The sequence below is a fragment of the Gopherus flavomarginatus genome, chromosome 1 (assembly GCF_025201925.1).
Source record: "Gopherus flavomarginatus isolate rGopFla2 chromosome 1, rGopFla2.mat.asm, whole genome shotgun sequence".
NCBI classification, from domain to species: domain Eukaryota; kingdom Metazoa; phylum Chordata; order Testudines; family Testudinidae; genus Gopherus; species Gopherus flavomarginatus.
Genome location: NC_066617.1, coordinates 126460637 through 126482705, shown reverse-complemented (window position 1 = coordinate 126482705; position 22069 = coordinate 126460637). Strand labels below are relative to the sequence as shown.

At 42.1% G+C, this 22069-nt stretch overlaps 1 protein-coding gene across 11 annotated transcripts in view; it reads right to left on the bottom strand.

The window, feature by feature from the left end:
- Positions 1–434: 434 nt before the first annotated feature.
- SOX5 (SRY-box transcription factor 5) overlaps positions 435–22069 on the bottom strand; it is an 857385-nt gene continuing 835750 nt past the window's right edge. For all 11 annotated transcript variants that reach the window (XM_050968476.1, XM_050968460.1, XM_050968468.1 and 8 more), the window contains 4 exons: positions 20223–20331; positions 18983–19156; positions 8362–8578; positions 435–3929 (listed from right to left, as the gene is read on the bottom strand). In XM_050968476.1, the coding sequence (XP_050824433.1) occupies positions 3626–3929; positions 8362–8578; positions 18983–19156; positions 20223–20331 (804 nt within the window). In that variant the 3' untranslated portion in view covers positions 435–3625. The remainder of the gene's footprint in view (positions 3930–8361; positions 8579–18982; positions 19157–20222; positions 20332–22069) is intronic.

Sequence of the window (22069 nt, the reverse complement as noted above, 5' to 3'; positions counted from 1 at the left end):
TTTTGTTTTGTTTTTTTAAAGATCAGTAAAATAGGGTCTTATTTCAAACATGGGTGTTTTAATACTATAGGATATATGGTGCTCTGATCCAGCAAAGTACTTAAGTACATGCTTAAGTGCTGTGTTGGGCTGGATCGGTTTCAGCATCGAAATGCAGGGTCTTTAACAAGCTCCCCAGGTTTGACCCAAGCCCCAGGTCCTACCATAGTCTCTCAAGTACAGGTTGGTTTGCAATAAAGTCAGCATTTTTTTTTCTTTTTTAGCATTCGTTCTGAGTCTCAGGGAAAGACAACACAGAATGTAAAGCCTGGCCCCCTCTCCCACACCTCCCCCAAAAGGAATTCGGTCACATCACCCATTATGAAGACTAGGCCTTAGTCCTGCAGCCCTTACTCACCCACAAGTGCTCCTGGGCCCATTGGCTTAAACAGGGCCTTGAGTATCAAGCTCATAGTTTTTTGGGGTGAAATGCTAGTCCCACTGATGTCTAAGGCAAAACTCCCATTGACTTCAATGAGGCCAGAATTTTACCATGTATATTTAAGATTTGCTCCAACCATGCCTGCCTTGGTGGCACCTACCTGGAGCTAAAACAAAGTATTCTCGTAGCCCGAAGTCATATAATTAAACCAGAGCATCTCTATAACATGGTGGAAATCAAGCAACCAGCAAATGTGAGGTGAATCCACAAGAGTCAGAAATAATTTGTTCACAAAGACAGGGAACAAATTAAAAAAAAAAAGCAAATATCTGTTTTCACATTGTACATAATAATGATATAAAAACAATTGTCTATTTTTTTTTTGCTTCTTATCCAAACAGAGTGCTTAAAAAAATTGGCTCTAGATGACTGGTGTAATTAAATAACTAAAATGAGTGATGAGAGAGCAGAAGTTAATTAAGATTGAAAACAACACTTCCATTAATTCACTCCATCATAATAAACATCAGAAGTTGTCATGACGGGGGTCAAAATTAAAATGAAGAACTAAGAATGGGGTGAGCATGGGAAGAAGTGAGTTTTTTATATGTCTATATAAAAAAGCAGGGTTGGGCAGCAATTTTAAATATCTTAACAGCTTCATTTGCTGCACTGCCAAATCAGAACAGAATAAAATAAGGTAGAAAAAAGGGAAATAAATTATACATAATTTACTAATCTGGGAACAGCTGACCATTATTATTATTATTATAATTACCATTACAACACTAGCAAGAAGAGGCAGTTCAAATGAAAAAAAAATACAGTCATCAAATACAAACAAAACCAAAGAAACCCTCTGACATGGAGGATGTGATCAGCTACTCCAAGCGTAACCCAGAGCAAGTCTTCTGAAAGCGAGAAAAAACTGAAAAGAATTTTTGATGCAGAGGTGGAAATCAAAAAGGGAAACTAAAGAAAAGGGAGGGAGAAAAAAAGATGGCATAGGAGTGAAGCTATCACACATCCAAACCGCTCATTGGAGTATTGTCCTAACTCTTAAATGGCATTTGTTTGTTTGTCATTTGCTTTGCACAAGGTCTTCAGAAGGAGCTTTACACTTCAAGTGGTATGTCTTCAGGCAAAGTAAGGCCATGATCCTGCAATTGGATCTGTGAGGACTGACTGCTCCAGGTCTAAAATTTAACTGGCTTCGGGGTCAGGGCCCTGAATATACTGGTGAGAACTGTGGCCTGGATCCTGCAAATGCTAATGCGTGTAGTCCTTACTCACACAAGGAGTTCCAGTGATGCTGATGATGAGCATCTTCCTGTGAGTAAGGACTTGTGATGTGAGCAAGGATCTACAGGATGGCGCCCTACCTTCACAAACTGTGCCTCAATGGAAAGCTTTTCTCTGTAACATGAGACCGCACTTCCTAGGACAGAGCTGCTGTTGGAAATCAGAGGTATCCTTTTCATGTTAGGGTTAGGTAATGCTGCTGCCTACTGTCTTACCACATGAAACTGGGTGCACTCTTTTTAGAGAAGGATCAGAGTCAGGCACCAAAAATGCTTTGTGTCACTACGTTTTCTTCTTTCTTTGAAACAAAGCAGAATTGTCAGTTAGATCACTGAAAAAACAATGGGCTAAATTCTGCCCAGGGTTCTATGTGTGCAGCTCCACTATCTCAAACGTGCATGCCCATGTGTAAACAGGACACAATTTACAGGTGAGATGACTGAGGCACAGAACCACATTACCAATATCTGTTAGAGCTTGAAGGAATTTATTTATTTTCCTGGTCTCCAACCCTTTTGGAACCTCAAAGGCTCAGGATTTGTGGGCTATACGTCAAATTTTGCTGCCCACTGTGGATGGGGGAATTGCTTCATTGTTATTTTGTTCTTTCCGTGCACAAACATCCCTCTGATGCCTGTTGCTGTTCCAAGTAGGTAGAGAGGGCAGTGTCTCAGCCAAGATCTGCCTTATGGAACAGAGATCAGCACCAGATTCATCCATTTTGGCTCATTCTAGAGGTTAGTACTTCCATTTGCCTGTCCTGTTCTAAACAAGGGTCTGTTCTGGACATTTTTTATGTTGCCATTTGAAGTGTAAATTAAAAGCAAAGACTCCTTACAGACCAAGTTGTTCGGAGGATATGGGATTTCATGCTGAATATGGTTTTTGCTCACAATGGTCCAATATTATTCTTATTAGTACCATAAACACGCACACACAAAAATCCAAGATCATAAAATATTTTTCTCTAAATTTTTTTATGTCTCTCTCACTTTCACCTGAGAACGGCACCTACAGTTTCCTTTAAAAAAAAAAAAAACAAAAGAAAAGAAAAGAAAACAATCTCACCAGCTGCTGGTATATTAGGTTCTTCAAGGGATTGTCTAAGACATAACACTGTCCTAACTTAAGACAGAACAAGAAACAAAAGCAACCAACCGGAAAAATAAAATTGAACTAGTTCAGCGCTTTAGTACAAATTTGGCACTTGCTCAAAGACTCAGTGTGGTGTGCAACTGATGAAGAGAAGTCCTCTCTAGAAAGGAAATAATTGCTTGTTGGGGTTTACAGAAAGAGACTCCCAACTCCCTTCCCCACCATACACACACATGCGTGCCTCCAACCCTAAATATTCAAAGGAGAAGGGAAAAGGAGGAGGAGGAGGCGGCAGAGGGGTAAAAGGAATTGTCTTTTTTTTTTTTCTGTCAGGTGCATTACCAAAAAAAAAAAAAAAATTACTTCTCTTTAAACTGTAGCACAAAACAACAAAACACATTCACAAGCCACTTGTTGGCACTGTGTACCTGAGTGAGAATTTCTAAAACATTGTAGAACAAACAGCCATAAAGTTTATTTGAAAAAAAAATAATAAAAGGTCAACGGGTAAGACTTCAGTGCTTGGTTATAGCAGCTGAATTACTGGCATTATTTTACCCATAGCTTATTTCATTCTTTTGTTGGTGTTATCGACGTTGTTTTCTTTCTTCTGGGCCTTTTTTTTTTTTAAATGCAGGCTGATGTCTATTAGTCAGCTGATGTCCCAACTAGTTAAGACTAACAGTTAAAGTAACAGTCAGTGTATGAGAAAGTTAATGTGCTTGGCCACTGGTAAGGATAAACCAGGTGGGGCTTTTTTTTTTTTTCCTTGAAGTCCTGTAAGGTCACACAATATTTGGACCCTTATCAGTTGGCTTGTCCTGCAATGTGATTTTCACTGTCACTGCCGTAGTCCACATCAGGGTCGTCCTCTTCTTCGTCGTACTCGTCGTAGATTTCTCCATTGATGTCATTGGCCTGCATCTCCTCTTTGATGTGCGGCTCCTCGCCTTTGATGCCGTAAGTGCTCTGGATGACAGGCATCCCGGGCTCCGGGCTGCTGGACACACTCGAGTGCTCTGATGGCAGATGGGGGGAGGGCATTCCTGCCATCGCGATGGCTCCTGGGTAGACTACACCGGCGGTGGCGATAGGAATCTGTGCTTGTTGCCTGTTGTTGAAAAATAAAAGGGCATTTAAATATGAGCAGGAGCAAAGAGAGTTCCTATTCCTATAGCAGGACAGGCTATAAAGTCACAAGGAGTATTATTATTGGGCTTGGTGGAGTGGATTCCTAGATGGTCCACACCAGACACCTCCCACCCATAATCTTCCAAGCTTTGACACTTGATCCTATGACTAATGTTAGGCCTGAACCAAATCACTGATTCAAACACCACCAAACTTTGGAGATGTTTGATCTGTATCTGAACTTTGGGCCTTGCCTAAGGCGCAAGGTTCCTTACTGGGTGAATGGAATGTCTACGAGTACACAGCCAATGACAAACATCCCGCCACCCGTGGTCCAACGATTAAAAAAGACCACCCCCCCCACCAAAAAAAATAAAAATAAAAAGTTGCAGAGTGCAACTAGGGCCAGAAACAAACAGCAAGGTTTTGGTGTCAGGAGAGAGGTGGTGAGTGGAGGGAGTTCCTGAGAGAGTCTATTGGTGGAATAGGGAAAAGGACCAGGCTTCCATTTGAAAGCTTGACATAGGCTAGGAATGTGGAGTTTATTTGGAAACCTGATGGATTGTAGGGACGGGCACAAGCCTTTCTGGGACCCATGTGGGAGTGTGGGTGATCCCCAAGACCTCCATGTAACCCTGGAGGTGGCATAAGCAATGTCCACACAGAGGTGGGTGAGGAGAAGAGGGATCATTGATAGGTATGGACAACACCCTGGAACAGTGAGGGATATTGGTGAAAAGTAGATCCTCTCAGGGATGGCAGATAAAACTAGGAAAAGCCAGACTTAGACATGCATTGTTTTAAAATAAACAGAGCAACATCAGTGTTTGATACAAATCCTCTATAGGACATTTAAGCCTTGGAAACATGTACAAGGTAACGAAAGCAGAATTATGTCAGGCCATCAAAATTCCTTTTTCATGTGGAACACTAGCTGTGTTGTACCAGAGTTTATGTCCCTGAGAAGCTCCAGGGTCCTAACAAGCCTAGAGGTTTAAAATTCATGCTCCTTTTGTTTCCTTGCTGCATGAAGTAATTCCATTGCAGTAATACCCTTCAGTACATGCTGCATATTGTAATGTCATCAGTGGTGTGTCCATCTGTACTGAAAAGCCTTGCCACAGGAGACAGGGTGAAATCTCTTGAGATGAACATTTTAAATTAAGAATGAAACCATCCCCTGTTCCTGAGCCTGACTGTTCACTGACTTCCCAGTAAGCCTTGCACAGCACAGCGATCCCAACAGATTAAGCAGTCCCAAGCAACTGAACATTTATTTGGAATGATTTGCCACATTTTTAATGTACTTGCTTGTTGCTGTCCTAGGGAAGCCTGCTAACCTGCGAGCATCAATTCCTTATTTTCAAAACAATATAGTTGCCTCAACTAAGGGCTTAGCCTGTAAATAGGGAGAACATATTTTGCTTTTATTCTTAATTCAACAGAAACACCTAGCGATAGCATTTCTGCAACTAGCCTTATTCAGTGTTTTTAAATGGCTTTTAATATATAATAATCGGAACACTTTGCACTCAAATGGTGCCGCTCATAGGCCAAACGTTGGTTGAGTTTCACAGTTCTTCTGTAATGTCGCTTGCATTTCATAACTGAAGAATAATATCTGCCACTCCTGTAGTGCCTTCCATCAGAAGATCTCAAGCTCTTTTTAGCCGTTGATGTATTAAGGTTTGTGATGGCTCTGTAAGGTAAGCATTTTTAGCCCCCTTTTAGAGATGACGAGGCTGACAGAGATTAAGGGTCAGATTTTCAAAAGAGCCAAGTCTGGACTATTGTGATGCTTGCGGACAGACTTTCAAAACTCTTGAAAATCTGGCCATTGATTCTGGTGCCTAAATCGTTCAAAAATCTGGTCATAATGACTTGCACCGGGTCCTGCAGTGAATCAGGGGCAAAGCCAGGAACAGAACCTGACTTCCAGGATCAAATACTGATTGAAGTCAATGGGAGTTTTACCACTGACTTCAGTGGAACCTGGATTTCACCCCCACCCTCCCCCAGTCCCTGCTCTAAATTCTAGACAAACTATCTCCAACATGTCTTGTTTTCAGATAGGGTACTTGTCAGATTCATCTGGAAAGTTAAATAATAATATTAAAAATATTGCAAGATTAGTTTAAAAAAATTGTAAAGCCATGCATGTCAGCGAGATAAGTGGTATTTGGGGGGGCTCTGTTGCCACCTATCTTTCTCAGAAAGACCCTCCCTCCTCGTTTTTCTAATCTCTTGATGCCGAATGTTGGCTGACTTTCCTGTGTTTGTTTCAGTGCTTACTAGTGGGATCACCGAACCTGCCAGCACCACAGGGTTAAGCAGCTCAAATTTCTCTGTGGAGCTGCTTATAATAACAATGTACACTGTAGCTGTTCAAAACACTGTCTAAGGACACTTAACAGTAATGGGGCAGCTATTTTCCCCTGTACTGCTATTCATACCCATTAACTAGAGACAGGTGACCCGGTTCTGGTACAATAAACAAAAAGCATTCCTTTTTCACTCCAAAAGGGAAACCGAGCCCAGATTCCAATTTTTCTAAAGCTAGCTGACTATTTTTTTTTAAACAAAAACAATTTTTTTGTGTAGCTCTGTGTTTCCTGGACCAGCTGTGGAAATATCACAAGAACGTCTGTCCTTGCAATACTTCTCACCTATCTGTAGCCAAAACCAAACAGTAGTTGCAGAAAGAACCTTCCAGGCAGGTTTCTAAATTAAAAAGCAGAGAACTAGGTCTTGACTAACATACAAACCTTTGAATGTTTCTCTGAACCAGTCCTCTTGAGATCTGAACCCCTCACTAGCATTCAGCTTACCACAGAGCAAAAGACTCTCTGGCACCGCTAATGCCCTTGGACTGAAGTAATCTCATCACATGTGACTAGCGTGAGTTGGTTGAGGATATTTTACGCCTATATCCTCACTGACTTTACTAGCAAGGCTCAATCTGCCATGGGCATTCAGGTCTTCAATAGCATTGCTGAGCAGTCTTTTAGCCGACGGCTTGCCGAACCCCTTGAATGTGAGCAAGTGTTTCTGGCCTTGGGAGCTATAGACACTATCAATAGATTAATTCATATAGATTCTGTAAAACACCATAATGAGAAATACTTAGCACATATATGGTGCACTTCATCCGAAGATGTGGTCAAGATGAGCAAGTATTATCGCCATATTATAGATGTGGAAACTGAAGCCCAGTTGGCCAAAATTAAATAGCAGAGCATGAACAGATCTCTTGACTTCCAGGTCACAGCTATATGGACCACATAGCCTTTAAAGATGAGCTTCATATTATGTTAGTGTGACGGGTGTATCAGGCCCTTTGAGGCCCCCTGCTGGAGGTCCTGCGATCCTGCCACACCCCGCCCTAGGAAAAGGAGCAGTGAATGTGGGTCCTCCTGGCCTGCCTAGAAATGCTGCAGGGAAGCAGCCAATCAGAGCATAGCAGGCTCAGATAAAAGGAGCTGCAAAGGCTGAGCAGGTCGGGGCTGGCTGGGACCAGAAGGGGGAAGAAGGACTGGAAGGCTCCAAACCTCATTGGTAAAGAGGCCTGCGAGAGACTGTGCTCAAGCAGGGAAAAGACAGAGACCCCTGAGATAAAGGTGAAGAGGAAGGGGTTACATGGGAAGTGGCCCAGGGAATAGCAGCAGCACCAGAGTTAAAGGAAGCAGCACATGGCTGCTATTTGCAGGTCCCTGGGTTGGGACCCAGAGCAGTTGGCGGGTCTAGATTCCCTGGCCACTGGAGAAGTGGCCTAAGCCCCAAGGAGAGAATAAGACTCTGCATTAAAAGCTTAAGAAAGGGGCTGGGGATTTAAATAGGTCCAGCGATGGGCTGAAGACCCTGAAGCAGGCCAACCATATGTTGCACTTTATTTCCCCCAGAAGGGGACTGGAATTAAGGAGTAACCTGGCTGGACAGCTGGGATACCATAGAACCACCAAGAACAGAGTCTCCAAGGAGAAAGGGCTGGGGGCACTGCTCTGTATCAGGCTATGGACAGACTTAAAGCTAGCCCAGAAGGGCCAAGAACTGAGCCCCGAGGGCGGGCCTGCAGCTACCAACCAGAGCATAGTGAAAGACCCTGCTGGAGTTTTGTTACCCCAGAAGGGGTTTGCTTATTCCTTCACATATTGACTGTGTGTGACCTGGCTGCAGGGCTGGGCCACTGAAAACCCACTTGATGAGGTTAACAGCTGACAGGGGGCGCTGGGAGCTGAAATAGCGAGTGACGGTTCACACCCAGCCAACAGGAGGCACTCACAAGAGGTGAGAGTCCTCTGTCATAGTTAGCAACACGTTATTTACCTCATAATAAAATATGTTTACAGCTTTGAAACAAGGACAACCCCAGAAAAATAATTTCTACTGAAATAAAAAATATGACAGGCCCTTACCCAACATTAAAATACTGCCTCATCTCTTGTCGCCTGTTGCGCATGATTGCCTTGTACTCGCCGATCCGCAATTTTTTGCCATCCACAAGACAGGTGCGCTTCGGCCTGGGCTTGTATTTATAGTCTGGGTATTTCTCCAGATGTTGCTTGCTGAGTCGGGCCTGCTCCTCATAGTATGGCTGCTTCTCTAGGTTTGTCATAGCTTTCCAGCGAGATCCTGTCATAAGAAGAATGAGAAATGAGAACCTTGCCCCTTTCCCATTCAGAGAAAGGCAAATAAGCAGGTCATTAAGAACAAGATACCCCCGGTCCTGGGGCTTTGGGCTGTGAAACAGCACTTTTAGATAAGGAGGGTCACAACTAGTTTTTATTTGGCAGGTAAACCTCCAGGGTATGCCCATGTGATGCAGGTAGCTTTGTACGTGGCATTCTTTCTTTTTTGAGTCAATATTTCATGGACACTGCTGCTACACATAGATGAGACATAACCCCAAGGTCCAAACCACAGGAATTATTAAAGCTCTCTGACACTTTTTAAAAGTAGGTTGCGAATCTCAATGGCTTGGGCAAAGTCATATTTGGCTGTTTAGATTCTAGTCTGCCTGTGTTCTTCTGTAGTTTCATTTAAGCATGGTACTCATCTTCACTTCCTGTTCTAATGTTCCTGTGTGCTACGAACTAGCTACTGCATTCCACCCTGGGCTGGATTAAAATATAGGCACGCAGGGGCCTTGGTTCCTAAGATCAGGCTTACATCAAAGTCTAAGCTTTCATTTTTTTAAAACAAGTATCTTTCTAGCTCTCATGGTTATAACAAAATGCTTGAAAACATAAACTGAGCATAACCAATGTGCTGAATTCTGCCTGAGTCTTCAGAGAGCCTGAAACAATAGCTCTGAGAGATATGAATTGTCCAGTGCATCCCAGTGAGGTGTTAACTCCAAAACCCTCTACAGTGGGAAGGACTCTGTATATAGCAGGAGGTGAAGAATGCAGTGGGCCTGGCTCACCCATTACAGAAATAGCTGCGAGAGGGCTCCTCTGCTTTTACCTCTGCCTCTGGGGCCAGAACAAACACCTGCTGCTACTCCTGGGGTGAGGTGGGATGAGTGAGAAGAAAGGGCCATGTCTTTGCCTTTCTTTATCTGGGAAGGAAGTTCCCTGCCATCAACACACCATTTGGGGTCAGGGTTATGATGTGGGGCTGTGGCCTAGGGACCCTCATGTTGTAGTGTGACTAGGGCCCTAGATTGCTCCCATTCAAGCCTGGTGCAACTGCTTCTGAGGTAGAATTTCAGTGACGAGAGGACTAGTTCCCATATAGTCCCATAAAGTACCAAGCTAGAATCTGGTTCTTTGGGATGAAAAATCCTACTTAAGTATAAGGCAGTGGCTCTCAACCTTTCCAGACTACTGTTCCCCTTTCAGGAGTCTGATTTGTCTTCTGTACCCCCAAGTTACACCTCACTTAAAAACTACTTGCTTACACAGTCTGACACAAAAATACAAAAGTGTCACAGCACACATTAAAAAATTGCTTTCTCATTTTCACCATATAATTATAAAATAAATCGATTGGAATATAAATACTGTACTTACAGTTCAGTGTATAGTACACAGAGCAGTGTAAACAAGTCATTGTATGAAATTTTAGTTTGTACTGACTTTGCCAGTGCTTTTTACGTAGCCTGTTGTAAAACTAGGCAAATATCTAGATCAGTTGCTGTACCCCTGGAAGACCTCAGCGTACCCCCAGGGAGAGACATACACTGGGTTGAGAACCACTGGTATAAGGTACTATTAAAAAGAATCCAGAGGAGCAAAAGAGTTGTTCCCATGTGACAAATGAGCAGTTGGAGACAGAGCATTAATATACAATATTTTGATAACTACTGTATAAATTAAAATATTCTTGCTTCACTGGGATGATCATTAACTTTAGCTCTGTGCTGCTGTGTATACGCTGGGTGAATAATAGAAAAATGAGTATTTTATTTAAAAATGTCCCATGAAATTTATAAAGTGAAAAATTAAAAAAATAAAAAAAACCCTCAAATAGATAATGCCTGAAAAAAATGCAGCAAGATACCCTGAATAAAAAATTCTTTGGAAATTATTCAATGAACTGTAGGATTGCTTCAGGACAAGATCCATTCCAGGCAACACTGATGGACCAAACTGTGAAATATATGCCCCAGAAGGAAAAACTGGTTGGAAAATAGTCCATTTTCCTACTGGAAACAAGTCTGCATAATTTCTCAACATAATGGGTTCAGAATGTCATATTTGACTTACAGTACTTTCCTTCGTTGTTACTCATTCTGTACTTAGCTCATGCTATTACTCAGTGGTCTTAGCTCACTGTGCTCCCAAAACTGTCTTTTCAATATAAAAAAGCACAGTTCTCTCTTCCTTATGAAGAAAACAGTCTGATTCTTTCAGGAAAGTGCCCTTGGGAAGACAGAGCCCACTGGCTGATATCAGTTTTCTCGGTGCTCTGCTTTGTTGAAGCTTCATTCCAAATGCCAGTATGGGTTTCTGTAACGAAAGACTAAATGGCTGAGTACAGAATACTGATCCTACCTCACATCTAGTGGTAACTGACCTAAGGGAAAATGTCTAATCTGAATGGAGCAATGAAAAGTCATCTCTTAGTACAATTAGTGTGGAGTCAATCATGTATCCTTTTACTGCCAATACATAAAGGAGCATGGAAAGCAGGTTGGTGGTATCCTGAAGAGAAAAGTCATTTCCTAGTGGTTATAGCCAGGAAAGTGACTGTAAAAACTGACACTGACATTCAATAGCTACCTCTTTCCCACTGACTGCCAAATCCTGATCAGGTTAGCTGACAGTGATAAACAGCTGGGAACTGCCAGAACCTGGTCCACCCATGCAGCTGACCCAGGGGAAGCCTGTGTGGGACTGTAGATGGGGCCTAAAATTGTTGGTGTTACACATTTGAGAGTTAGGGCTAGATCCTGCAAATAGGGTTCTAGGGTGCCAAGATGTGGCTCCATTTTCAGGATTTATCCCTTCTTCAGTATATTGGCTTCTCTAAAGTCTGAGGAAGTCACTAAGTAAGTCACTAAGGCTAAGTGAATCTAGAACCCGCAGGCCATAAACACCATTTTAGCACCTACTGGTTTAAAAATAATAGTTTATGCTGACAAACAGTTTTCATTAATAAATAATAAAGCTGAAAACCTAAAAGACTTTTTTTTCTTAAAGTATGTTAAATATCAGAGAAGAGAAGGCACCACAGGCTATTTCAGACTCTCTGATGAGTGATGTGAAAGCATGTGCGTGTGAGTTTAGTGGTAAATGTGCATATGGAGAGAGAATTGAAGTGGTCAAAGATCAAAAACCATTTTTTAGAAAGGATATGTACAAATCTCACCTACAGCTTGGCATCTGTACATGTCAGATATAAGTGCAAATGATCACATGTAATTACTGGTGATCATTTGCACTTATATCTGATTCCTAATGCTCTACATATGAAATGATGAATGATTATATAGAAGTTCTCCCCCCTCCCATTAAGTATCTTGTATTTACAAAAACAATAAATATGTAAATATACAAGCAGGTATGTAATATATGCGGTATATATCACAAACTAAATTAAGATTCTGAATACTCCGTACTTATCACTGTTAGTTTTGGGAATAAATGGATCATAGAAAAACATAACAGAATAATGAACATAAGCCTTCATCCTGCAAAGACTTATGCATGTGGTTAGCTGTATACACTGAATTCTCCGACAATGCAGGATTGGAGCTATAGTGGTATGTATGTATTTAAACGAATATATCAAATAAAATCAGCCCTGTAAAATTCTGATGAAAATGTTCTGTCCACACACAAAATTTACTTAAACCATCTTTTACTGTGTTGACTGATGCCAGTAGCCCCAGCTCTCCAATCGGATCTGGGAGGGCAGACCTCCATGCATAAAGTTAAGCACATGCATAAATTTGTGTAGGCCCAGGGCCACAGGTACTGACATTTTCATATATATCTCAATTTGTAATATTTACACATAAATGTCATTCATTATTTCCCCCCTTGCAAGCTGCAATCTCAATAGTGCAAAAATCCTGGCAGCTTCACCTCTCTTCCTAGCAAATACTTAATAACTGCCTCCTGCAGTGATACCTCCTATTACTGTGACTTTATTGTTTTTACAAAAAATACTAAAGATCATTTACTAGTGTTTTGAAATATCATAAATAATTAAAACTAAACTATGCTTGTCAAAATAAATAAAAAGCAGATTTTGTGATGAAGTATCCTTGATTTTCTGTTTATCATTTTCATTTGCTTACTTACTAATATGCAAAATTTGGCACGCTGCTGTGGGTCTCAGTATGAACTGTTCATATTCTAGAGTGTATCTATCAAATATAATAGATAAAGAATGAGACCCAAATCTTTATGTAAGACCTCATGAAGTTAATGGGAGTATGTGCAGATTCAGGGGTCAACCATTACAGGTCACATAGCATGATCAAGGCTACTGTCATCAATCAACAAAATAAAGTTAGGTAAGTATATTTTTTCTTGGACAGAATATTTTCATGATAAGTTTTGCAAGGCTGATTTTATTTTATATGTGTATATAAATACCCACACACATTATTGTCAACCCCAAGCAAAAATTCAAAAATCATGAGATTTTTTAAAATCTCTTTATATTTTGGGTGTTTTTTATGTGACTTCTGGTGTTTGTGCCTTTAATGTGTGCTTGGGTCACATTGTCAAGTTTTTCTCTATAACCATGAAGAGCAGAAATTACTTTAAAAAAATGATAGCTAGGCTTCTCACAATCTCATGAATATGGTAGCTAGGGCTCTAAGAAAAAATACTAGCTATCATGAGACTCATTCATGATAAAACTGCAATTGTGAACACTGCATATGGCTCCAGTCCTGCTTTGGGATCTCTGCATGCACATTGCTGCACCCACATGGAACCCTGATGACATCAGTGGTCATCTGCAGAGATCTGCATGCACAGATCACAGTCATAGAATATCAGGGTTGGAAGGGACCTCAGAAGGTCATCTAGTCCAACCCCCTACTCAAAGAAGGACCAATCCCCAGACAGATTTTTTCCCCAGTTCCCTAGATGGCCCCCTCAGGATTGAATGCACAGTTTAGCAGGCTAATGCTCAAACCACTGAGCTATCCCTCCCCCGGCTCAGAGAGTACATCTACAAACACACATATATAGTACAAGTAGAGCTGGTAATACCACATAGAGTTAAGATGCTGTTTTCAGTTGCTTATAACTCTGCAAAACTTTAAACATCCAGGCTGAAATTTTAGATGCTGGGTGTCTGCCTCAGGCTGATTTTTTTTTTTTTTTGGATTAATATAGACCCGTGGTTTTCAACCTTTTTCATTTGCAGACCCCTAAAACATTTCAAATGAAGGTGCCGACCCCTTTGAAACCTTAGAAATAGTCTGCAGACACCAGGTTGAAGACCACTGATACAGACACCTCCATTAGTGGAGCAGAGATTTGGGAGGTAACTTCCTATTTTACCTTTTATAAATCTTCATATGTATATTGTAGATCTATTTCTAAAATTAATTTATATATATTTAAAAACATATCTAAGGAATACATTAACAACATTTAAGGGGGTCCAGCAGACCAGTTTTTTTAACAGATTTCTTAACAATTTAATAAAAAACCTAATCTCCACAACTTCAAGTTGCAATGAACAGATGGATGACAAACGTATGCACAGATGAATTTAGTGACAAATCTGTGTATCTAATTTTTATGCTTAAAACATAATACCATAGTGTCAAACATAATCCCTAGAGAATTCTAGTGCAGCGAAGGGCACTCCTCTCATTTCACTGTAAAAATGACCTCGTCTCAGTGGCAACCCCATCTCAGTGACAGTGCTGCTCTGTGACCCCAGTTTGTAGCCACTCTGCTTAAAACATATAATAATCATGGCTTTTCACAAAGAGACCCAAACACCTGGTTGATCTGTAGGTTTCTAGTTGCTCACCCTTCACCAGAGAGCTCCCTGCTGATTTCAAAAGACTGGCCTTTTGCAATTGAGGAAAGACCTTTGTAACATTTCTGTCAAGAAAAAGGATATCAGGGCATCCCTCTCTATTGCAGAGGAGGAAGGTTAAAAAAAAAATAAATGTGATGCTGGAAAGGAAAAGAAACTACATCTCTTACTGCCTTCAAACATAGTTTCTTCCTCTATCTGGCAGCAACACAATATAGAGTTTGGAGTCAGCTATGTTGTCTGTCACCTCTACAGGATCTGTAATGAATTTGCACATTTTACTCCAACTACTGTATATCTAATCAGAAAAAGATGTCCCCATATCCCCCTGATCTAGCGCCAAACAGTAAAAGGTGATTCCTTATGTTAACAATTTCAGCAGAATGGCTTATTAAAACCAGATTTTAGGGTATTATAAACTGCTTAGAAGCCCTTTAAAATGTCAACCAGAATCCCCAGAGACTGTATAAAATGTCAGCCTAGCTCAAGCGCCTGTTTTAAGCAGAATGAATTAGCAGCGTGCTGTCGGAAGTTGTTATCCAAAACAATCAGTTAAGAGGGGAAACATCAAGCTCACTTTGTACTTTCGATATGAAAAAGGCCATTCAGAATGATCTTTGTAGATTTTTGAAGCTGATTAAAAGGCAGGTTTAATCAGGCCTACTCTAAATTTATAGACAGACCAAAACTGTTACTGCCTCTGGACCCTAGTCTAATCACATCACACACCTGTAACCAGTCTAATCCCTTTTAACCAGTATACATTTATCTTACCACAAATTTAGCCTTCTTGTCCTGTTCCTCTAACTAATCTAATCAGCTCATGCCACCCTTTTAATCAAGGGATAATGTCGTATCAGAAACAATATCAATTTAATCTCATCTTTAATTTCACCCTGCTGCTATCTTATCATAATATCGCTCTAACCAATCTAATCTTATCTTCTAATACCTCTGACCAGTTTAACCTCAGCATAGTCACCACCTCTCTAACTAGTCAAGCCTTTTTAACATTGCCATTATATCCAATTAAATTTCTCATGCCATTCCCAAAACCAGTCAAGCCTTGCTCACGCAAATATTTTCATGCTCACACTTTTAGCCCTCCTCATATATAAAATGTATAACAGCACCACGCCATATCAGTAGAACAGTGTTACATCTTAGATTTACTCACCAATAATTTCTTTTAGAAACATATGAGGGTAATTCATTGGCCTCTGTGAGCTTGATCCACAACAGGACTTAGGCACCTAAATTCCAGAATCAGGCCCCACTTGAATTCACAAAATCCCTGCTCAGCTGTCACCAAAGCTGTAGGTGCCTAAAATCGCTCAGTGATTTTTCATGTATAAGTTGCCTAGGCACCTGTGTTTCTGCCTCTGAGCATGCGTACTGCAGCCCCATGACAGGCAACTGGATGCCTGTGCCCTTGAGTAATTCATGAACTGGGGGAAGATAGGCATTCCTCTGCCTAACTCAGCTGCAGGCCTGATTTGATAAGTGGCCTCAGACCTTGCTTACCAGATTGAGCACCTATAGGCAAGCTTACATAAAATGGCAAGACAGGGAGGACCTTACCTATAGCCTAGTTGTTAGGTACTCAACTGGGACATGGGAGACATGCAGTTCAAGTCTCCCCTCCACCTGAGAGGTAGAAGGGAATTGAGCTGGCAGTTACTACCTCTGAGGTGAATTCCCTAACCACTGGGCTGTGGGGTATTCTGATGTGAGGCTCCCTCAGGTTCAGCTGTTGCACTGTGGATTAGTAATTTTAAAGACTCACTGGAGCAGGGGAACTGGATCCTGAGTCTCCCACCTCCCCGGTAGTACTTTAAGCACAAGGTGACAGAGTTATTCTCCTGCATGCTCATGTTTGTTCTCTCTCTCTAGCACACGGGTAGGCAACCTATGGCATGTGTGCCAAAGGTGGTGCATGAACTGATTTTCAGTAGCACTCACACTGCCCGGGTCCTGGCCACTGGTCCGGGGGGCTCTGCATTTTAATTTAATTTTAAATGAAGCTTCTTAGACATTTTAAAAACCTTATTTACTTTACATACAACAATAGTTTAGTTATACATTATAGACTTATAGAAAGAGACCTTCTAAAAAAATTAAAATGTATGACCGACACGCAAAACATTACATTAGAGTGAATAAATGATGACTTGGCACAGCACTTCTGAAAGATTGCCAACCCCTGCCCTAGCACAATGATTTTTTTATTATGTAGTCACAATGGAACAGCTTCAAGAGGAGAGACTGAGGAAACCCAACCTCAGGCTATCCAGTGGTTACAACAGAGGTGGGCAAACTACGGCCCGCAGTACCCTTCAGCCCAGCTCCTGAGCTCGTGGCCGGGGAGGCTAGCCCCTGGCTCCTCCCCTGCTGTTCCCACTCCCCCGCGGTCTCAGCTCACCCTGCTGCCGGCACAATACTCTGCGTACCTGCAGAGCCGCGGCCTGACTCGGTGCTCTGTGCTGTGCAGTGGTGTGGCTGGCTCCAGCTGGGTGGTGCAGCTGCCTGTCCTGGTGCTCTGGGTGGCATGGCTGTAGTGCCGCCAGCAAATGGTGCTCCAGGCAGCACGGTAAAGGGGCAGGGAGTGGGTTGAATGGGGGCAAGGGTCTCGAAGGGGGCAGTCAGGAAGGAGAGGGAGGGTTGCATGGAGTGGTGGGGGGCAGTCAGGGGCAGAGGTTCTGGGGGTGGTCAGGAAGGGGTGGTTAGATGGGGCAAGGATCCTGGGGGGCAGTCAGGAAGGAGAGGAGGGGTTGGATGGGGTGGTGGGGGACAGTCAGGGGCGGGGCGTTCGGGGGCTGTCAGGGGACAGGGAACGGGGGAGTTGGATGGGGCAGGAGTCCCGGAGGGGCCATCAGGGGGCGAGAAGCAGGAGGGGGTGGACAGGGCCGGCTTTATGACCCGCGGGGACCGATTAGAATACTTGGTGGCGGGGTGTCTGCTCTGGGTTTTCCGCGGCACTGGGTTTTCTGCTGCTGAAATGCCACCGAAGACCCTCAGAGCGGGGCCCCCTTGGGTGCGGGGCCCTCTTCAGCGCGGGGCCCAATTCTGGGGAATTGGGTGAATCAGCTTAAAGCCGGCCCTGGGGAAGGATAGGTAGCAGGGCCGGGCCACACCTGGCTGTTCGGCCTCCTCTAACCGGCCCTCCATACAATTCTGGAAACTGGATGCGGCCCTCAGGCCAAAAAGTTTGCCCGCCCCTGGGTTACAACATGCACGTAAAAGGTGACAGATACTAGTTCTCCCACATTGCAGGTGAGTACCCTAGCTACTGGGCTAAAAATTATGTGGAAGCTCATCCACCTCTGCCACCACCACAGAGGCTAAGAGAGAAGCTGCAGCTAAGAATCTCAAGCAGAGAGGGAGGCAGCCTGGACTTAGACACCTCTCTGAAAAAGGAGCAGGTTTTAGCCTCAATCTCTCAGCTTCACATCTCCCATTGGCTAGTTTATGCAAGTAGCTGCCTAGCCTGCTGACTCTTGTGAATCTCATTCTACGGTGCCCATCTCTCTCCATTCACTGAATAGATAGCCTAGGTCCCTACTCAGGCTTTGAGGATTCCAGTGATTTTCTAGGCATCTAAAAGTTAGGCATGGCAATGCTCAGCCTCCCCATGCCTATGTTCCTTGGTGAATCTAGCCCTATGAGCCAAATTCAGTCCTCAATTATTCCCTTTCTACTCTTCAAAGTGTCCCAAGGGTCTAATGTAGGGCAGAATTTGGCCTAAGTGTTTAAGTAAGTATAGAAAGGTCTGAAGACTGGTGCATGGGATTTACTAGCAGATATCCGTGGCAAATATGTATTATGTGGGATATGGGGAGTGGATGGGGATATACACGTAAGTTCTGATGTTCCTTCTCTGAAGTGAATCTTCTCAGAATATCCTTGGTGTATGGATCATGCATTAGAGAGATGTAATATGACCGAAATATCATACTACCAGTTGCAAAGAATCCTGTGGCACCTTATAGACTAACAGATGTTTTGGAGCATGAGCTTTCATGGGTGAATACTCACTTCATATTTTTACAGATCCAGAGTAACACGGCTACCCCTCTGATACTATACTACCAGTTGTTTTTTTTTTAAAAAGACATATTTTAGAATACAGGACCTTTCATCTTTAGATCATTCATTTGAACACAGCACACTAGGTTATGAACCAGATACTGAGGTGGGCAGCCTTATAAAAAATTAGATAAGTAAGAGTCAGTAAACAAAAGCTATCACCAAAAAGTGTAACAAAAAGTCTTCTTATAATTATTCAGTGGCTTGTGGGAATGAGCTAGAGTTCTTTGTCCAGTTCCTGGTAGGCCAGTGTCTTCATGCCAAAAACACCACCACAACTGGCAAGCTGAATGAGGTCTCCAGATCATGGCTGATGCATACGGTTGGGCAGCATGGTGAACCTTGTATTGCTGTTGTCCTTGCCAAAACTATGATGTGGATAAGCAGAGGGTCTATGAACTATCAGTCAGGCCCTAAAATCTCTAAAATATTCAGTCAAAACCAAGGAGTTCTGCTACAGAAAATACAGTGCTTTGTTAATTTCCTTACCCAGTATCTTGCTAATGTTGGAGTTGTGCATGTCAGGGAAGGCTTGAAGGATCTTCCTTCGCTCATCTTTAGCCCACACCATGAAGGCATTCATTGGACGCTTGATATGGGGTTCATTACTTCCACGCCCTCTGGATTCCCGATAAATTCTAGATTCTGAGACACCTGCACTTCCTAAAAAGAGGAGAGAAAATCATACCTAATTTGTGCTTTCAATAACCTTCATCACATAGGGCACATTCAATAAACATATGTTCAAACTGCATTCACCATGCTTTCTCTTCTCCTTGAATCCTTCAAGTGTATCATATTCTTTTTTCTTGTGTCTAGTTTGTAACTATATTGGATATGGTATAAATCTGATCTGATGAAGAGCCACACTCATTTTTGCAGACGAAAAATGTAAAGCTCTTTTAATGTTCTTAACCTAAAAAAACAACTTTTACGAATGGAGGTTTGTTTGTTTGTTTTCTTATTTACAATATGTTGAATGTATTACATTACCTGTTTCCTGCCTCCTTTGTGATGAGAAGGGTGTTAATATATGGCAACATTAGGTGGTGCTTTTTTAAGCAAGTCTTTAGCAAATGAACGTTTGCACAGCTGCCTTTGCTTGTGCTTACACCTTCACAATACCAAAAGGAATAGCAGAGATAGAAAAAAGCATTAAGCTTGCGTCATCAAATCCAAACAAGCTCCCACAGACCTAGCATATGCATCATCTATAGATGATCAGCTCTATAGTCTGTGTGATCTCAGTTATCCAACATCTACTTATTTTCTTTTCTTAATTTTTACAGTCATAAATGTGTTCTTGGTCCAGCCTTGACAAATGGAGTGCATGACACAGAATGATAAAATTGCCCCTGGACCTAAAACACCACAATATGAATAATTTCTCCTGCCTTGGTTAGTGACCACTCCTCGCTTATCCCAGCCCTTCACTCCCATCCCCTAAAAAGCAGTTTGTGTTCTTCTGCACATACACAGAGCCGACTCCAGGATTTTTGCTGCCCCAAGCGGCGGGAAAAAAAAAAGCCACGATCGCGATTGGTGGCAGCTCCACCACACCGCTTTCTTCTTTGGCGGCAGGTCCTTCCTTCTGAGAGGGACCGAGGGACCCGCCGCCAAATTGCCGCTGAAGAGACATGCTGCCCCAAGCACCTGCTTGCTGAGCTGGTGCCTGGAACCCGCCCTGCACATACATAACTAGAAATAAGGATAAGTAATTCCTACTGACCGTCAGAATCCCCACTCATGTTGAAATCCATCATAGCATGGCTAAATTTCCCGTCTTCATTCTGTTTTACTGCCAGCTGTTGTGTCAGGCTCTCCAGTGTTGTTTTGTCCTGTATGGGGAAGATGACTGGACTTGGATCAGGAAATCCAACTGCAAAGTTCATAGGTAATTTAGAAGCATTGGGAGGGAAGGGGAATAACAAACCTGAAGAATTTATTGGGAAAAGGCTTTAAAAACACACACACCTTTTTTCAGGGATGTATATGATTTAAGAGTCTACTATTCCATTTTAAAATTTGGCTGATTAGGTAGTGATGACTAAACCTTGTAAGGCTGTAAAGTTTGGTTCAGTTAAGCACCCAAAACTTCGGATGCATGACGCATATTTGACCTCTCTACACCCTGCGTCATCAAAACTGGTTTGGAAATCGAGAAGGTGCAGGCTTTCTTGCAGTATATCTGCAGCTCCATTTCTCCTCCCAGACTGAACGAGGGTGACCAGATAGAAAGTGTGAAAAATCAGGACGGGGCTGGGGGGTAATAGGAGCCTATATAAGAAAAAGCCCCAAATATCAGGACTATCCCTATAAAATCAGGACATCTGGTCACCCTAGGCCCTAAACTCAAAATGCAGAGACATGCAACATTTCTCTTAATTGTTTTTATTAGTATTTTTGGAAGCAATCTATGGAAGCAAATACTAAGATTAAACTTTTTCATGTCCCAGGAAAGGTTCAGTGTCAACTCAATCTGAGTTTTGGGCAGTGGTTAGTGTTCTCATCTAGAATGTCTGCTCCATCCCTGTCACAACTATCTATGATATAGAAGAAACAGGGTCCCTGGATTGCAGCAAGACAGTATATTCTGCCAATTAAAGAAACTGGTCAGGCTACACTGCCAGCACTACATCCCAAAGCAAATAATTCCAACATCCTATTCAATACATCCCTTCCTCTTTTTGAATTGTTTAAATCTACCAATACAAAGGAGTTCCATTTTCCATCTATCTGCTGTTTGTACTGAGGTATATTCTGCATAAATATGCTATTTTCTTGGCAATAATCTGTGTAAGAATAAATCTTTCTGGAAAACAATCCCATATTTTCAAAATGTAGACAGTTTTCCTTTTGCGAAGCTAACAAAATGGTATGGTGTCAAATTATAAGTGACTCTGGTTGAAAAAATCCTTTTGAGCTTTCTCCTGAAGGAAAATTTACTGCTCTGTTGATATATGTTCCTTTCTTGATGACTGTCAGATTTCAACAAAACTAAAAAACAACATTAGATCACCTGGCAATCTGGGACCCTAGAATTATATGTAGTCTGATAATTCATCATATTGTAGAAGAAAGCAGGAAAGAAAAAATAAACAAATGGAGAGGTGATTCATAAATTTGATCCTGGGTTCAACCAAAGATTTAAAATCACGTATCTTTTATTTGACAAGGCTTTTCTTAAAATTTAGAAATGAACCTCAAACCACACTTCTGCTTTGAACACCCCAAAGCTTTATGTAATATTGTGTTAACTCCTGTCCCTCCCCAGTGTCTTCCATCTTGGCTCACCTCTGCACTTCTGGTTTCTGGCTGCAACTGGATGCATTACTGCCCAAACAATGCAAGGTAAACTGTTCTTGTGGTATTTCCAATCCAACTAGAAACAGCAGGGCCAGCCTAGCGCAAGCGAGAAAGTGTTTGTGACATTTCCAGCCACACCAGATTCAGTTAGTTTGGAGACACTTCAAATAATCACCCAAGCTTTTCAGGTGTATAACTGAACCAAACTACTTACCCTTCGTAAGTTAGCCCATCACTCCTTTCCAACACAACGTGAAAGTATTCAGAAAG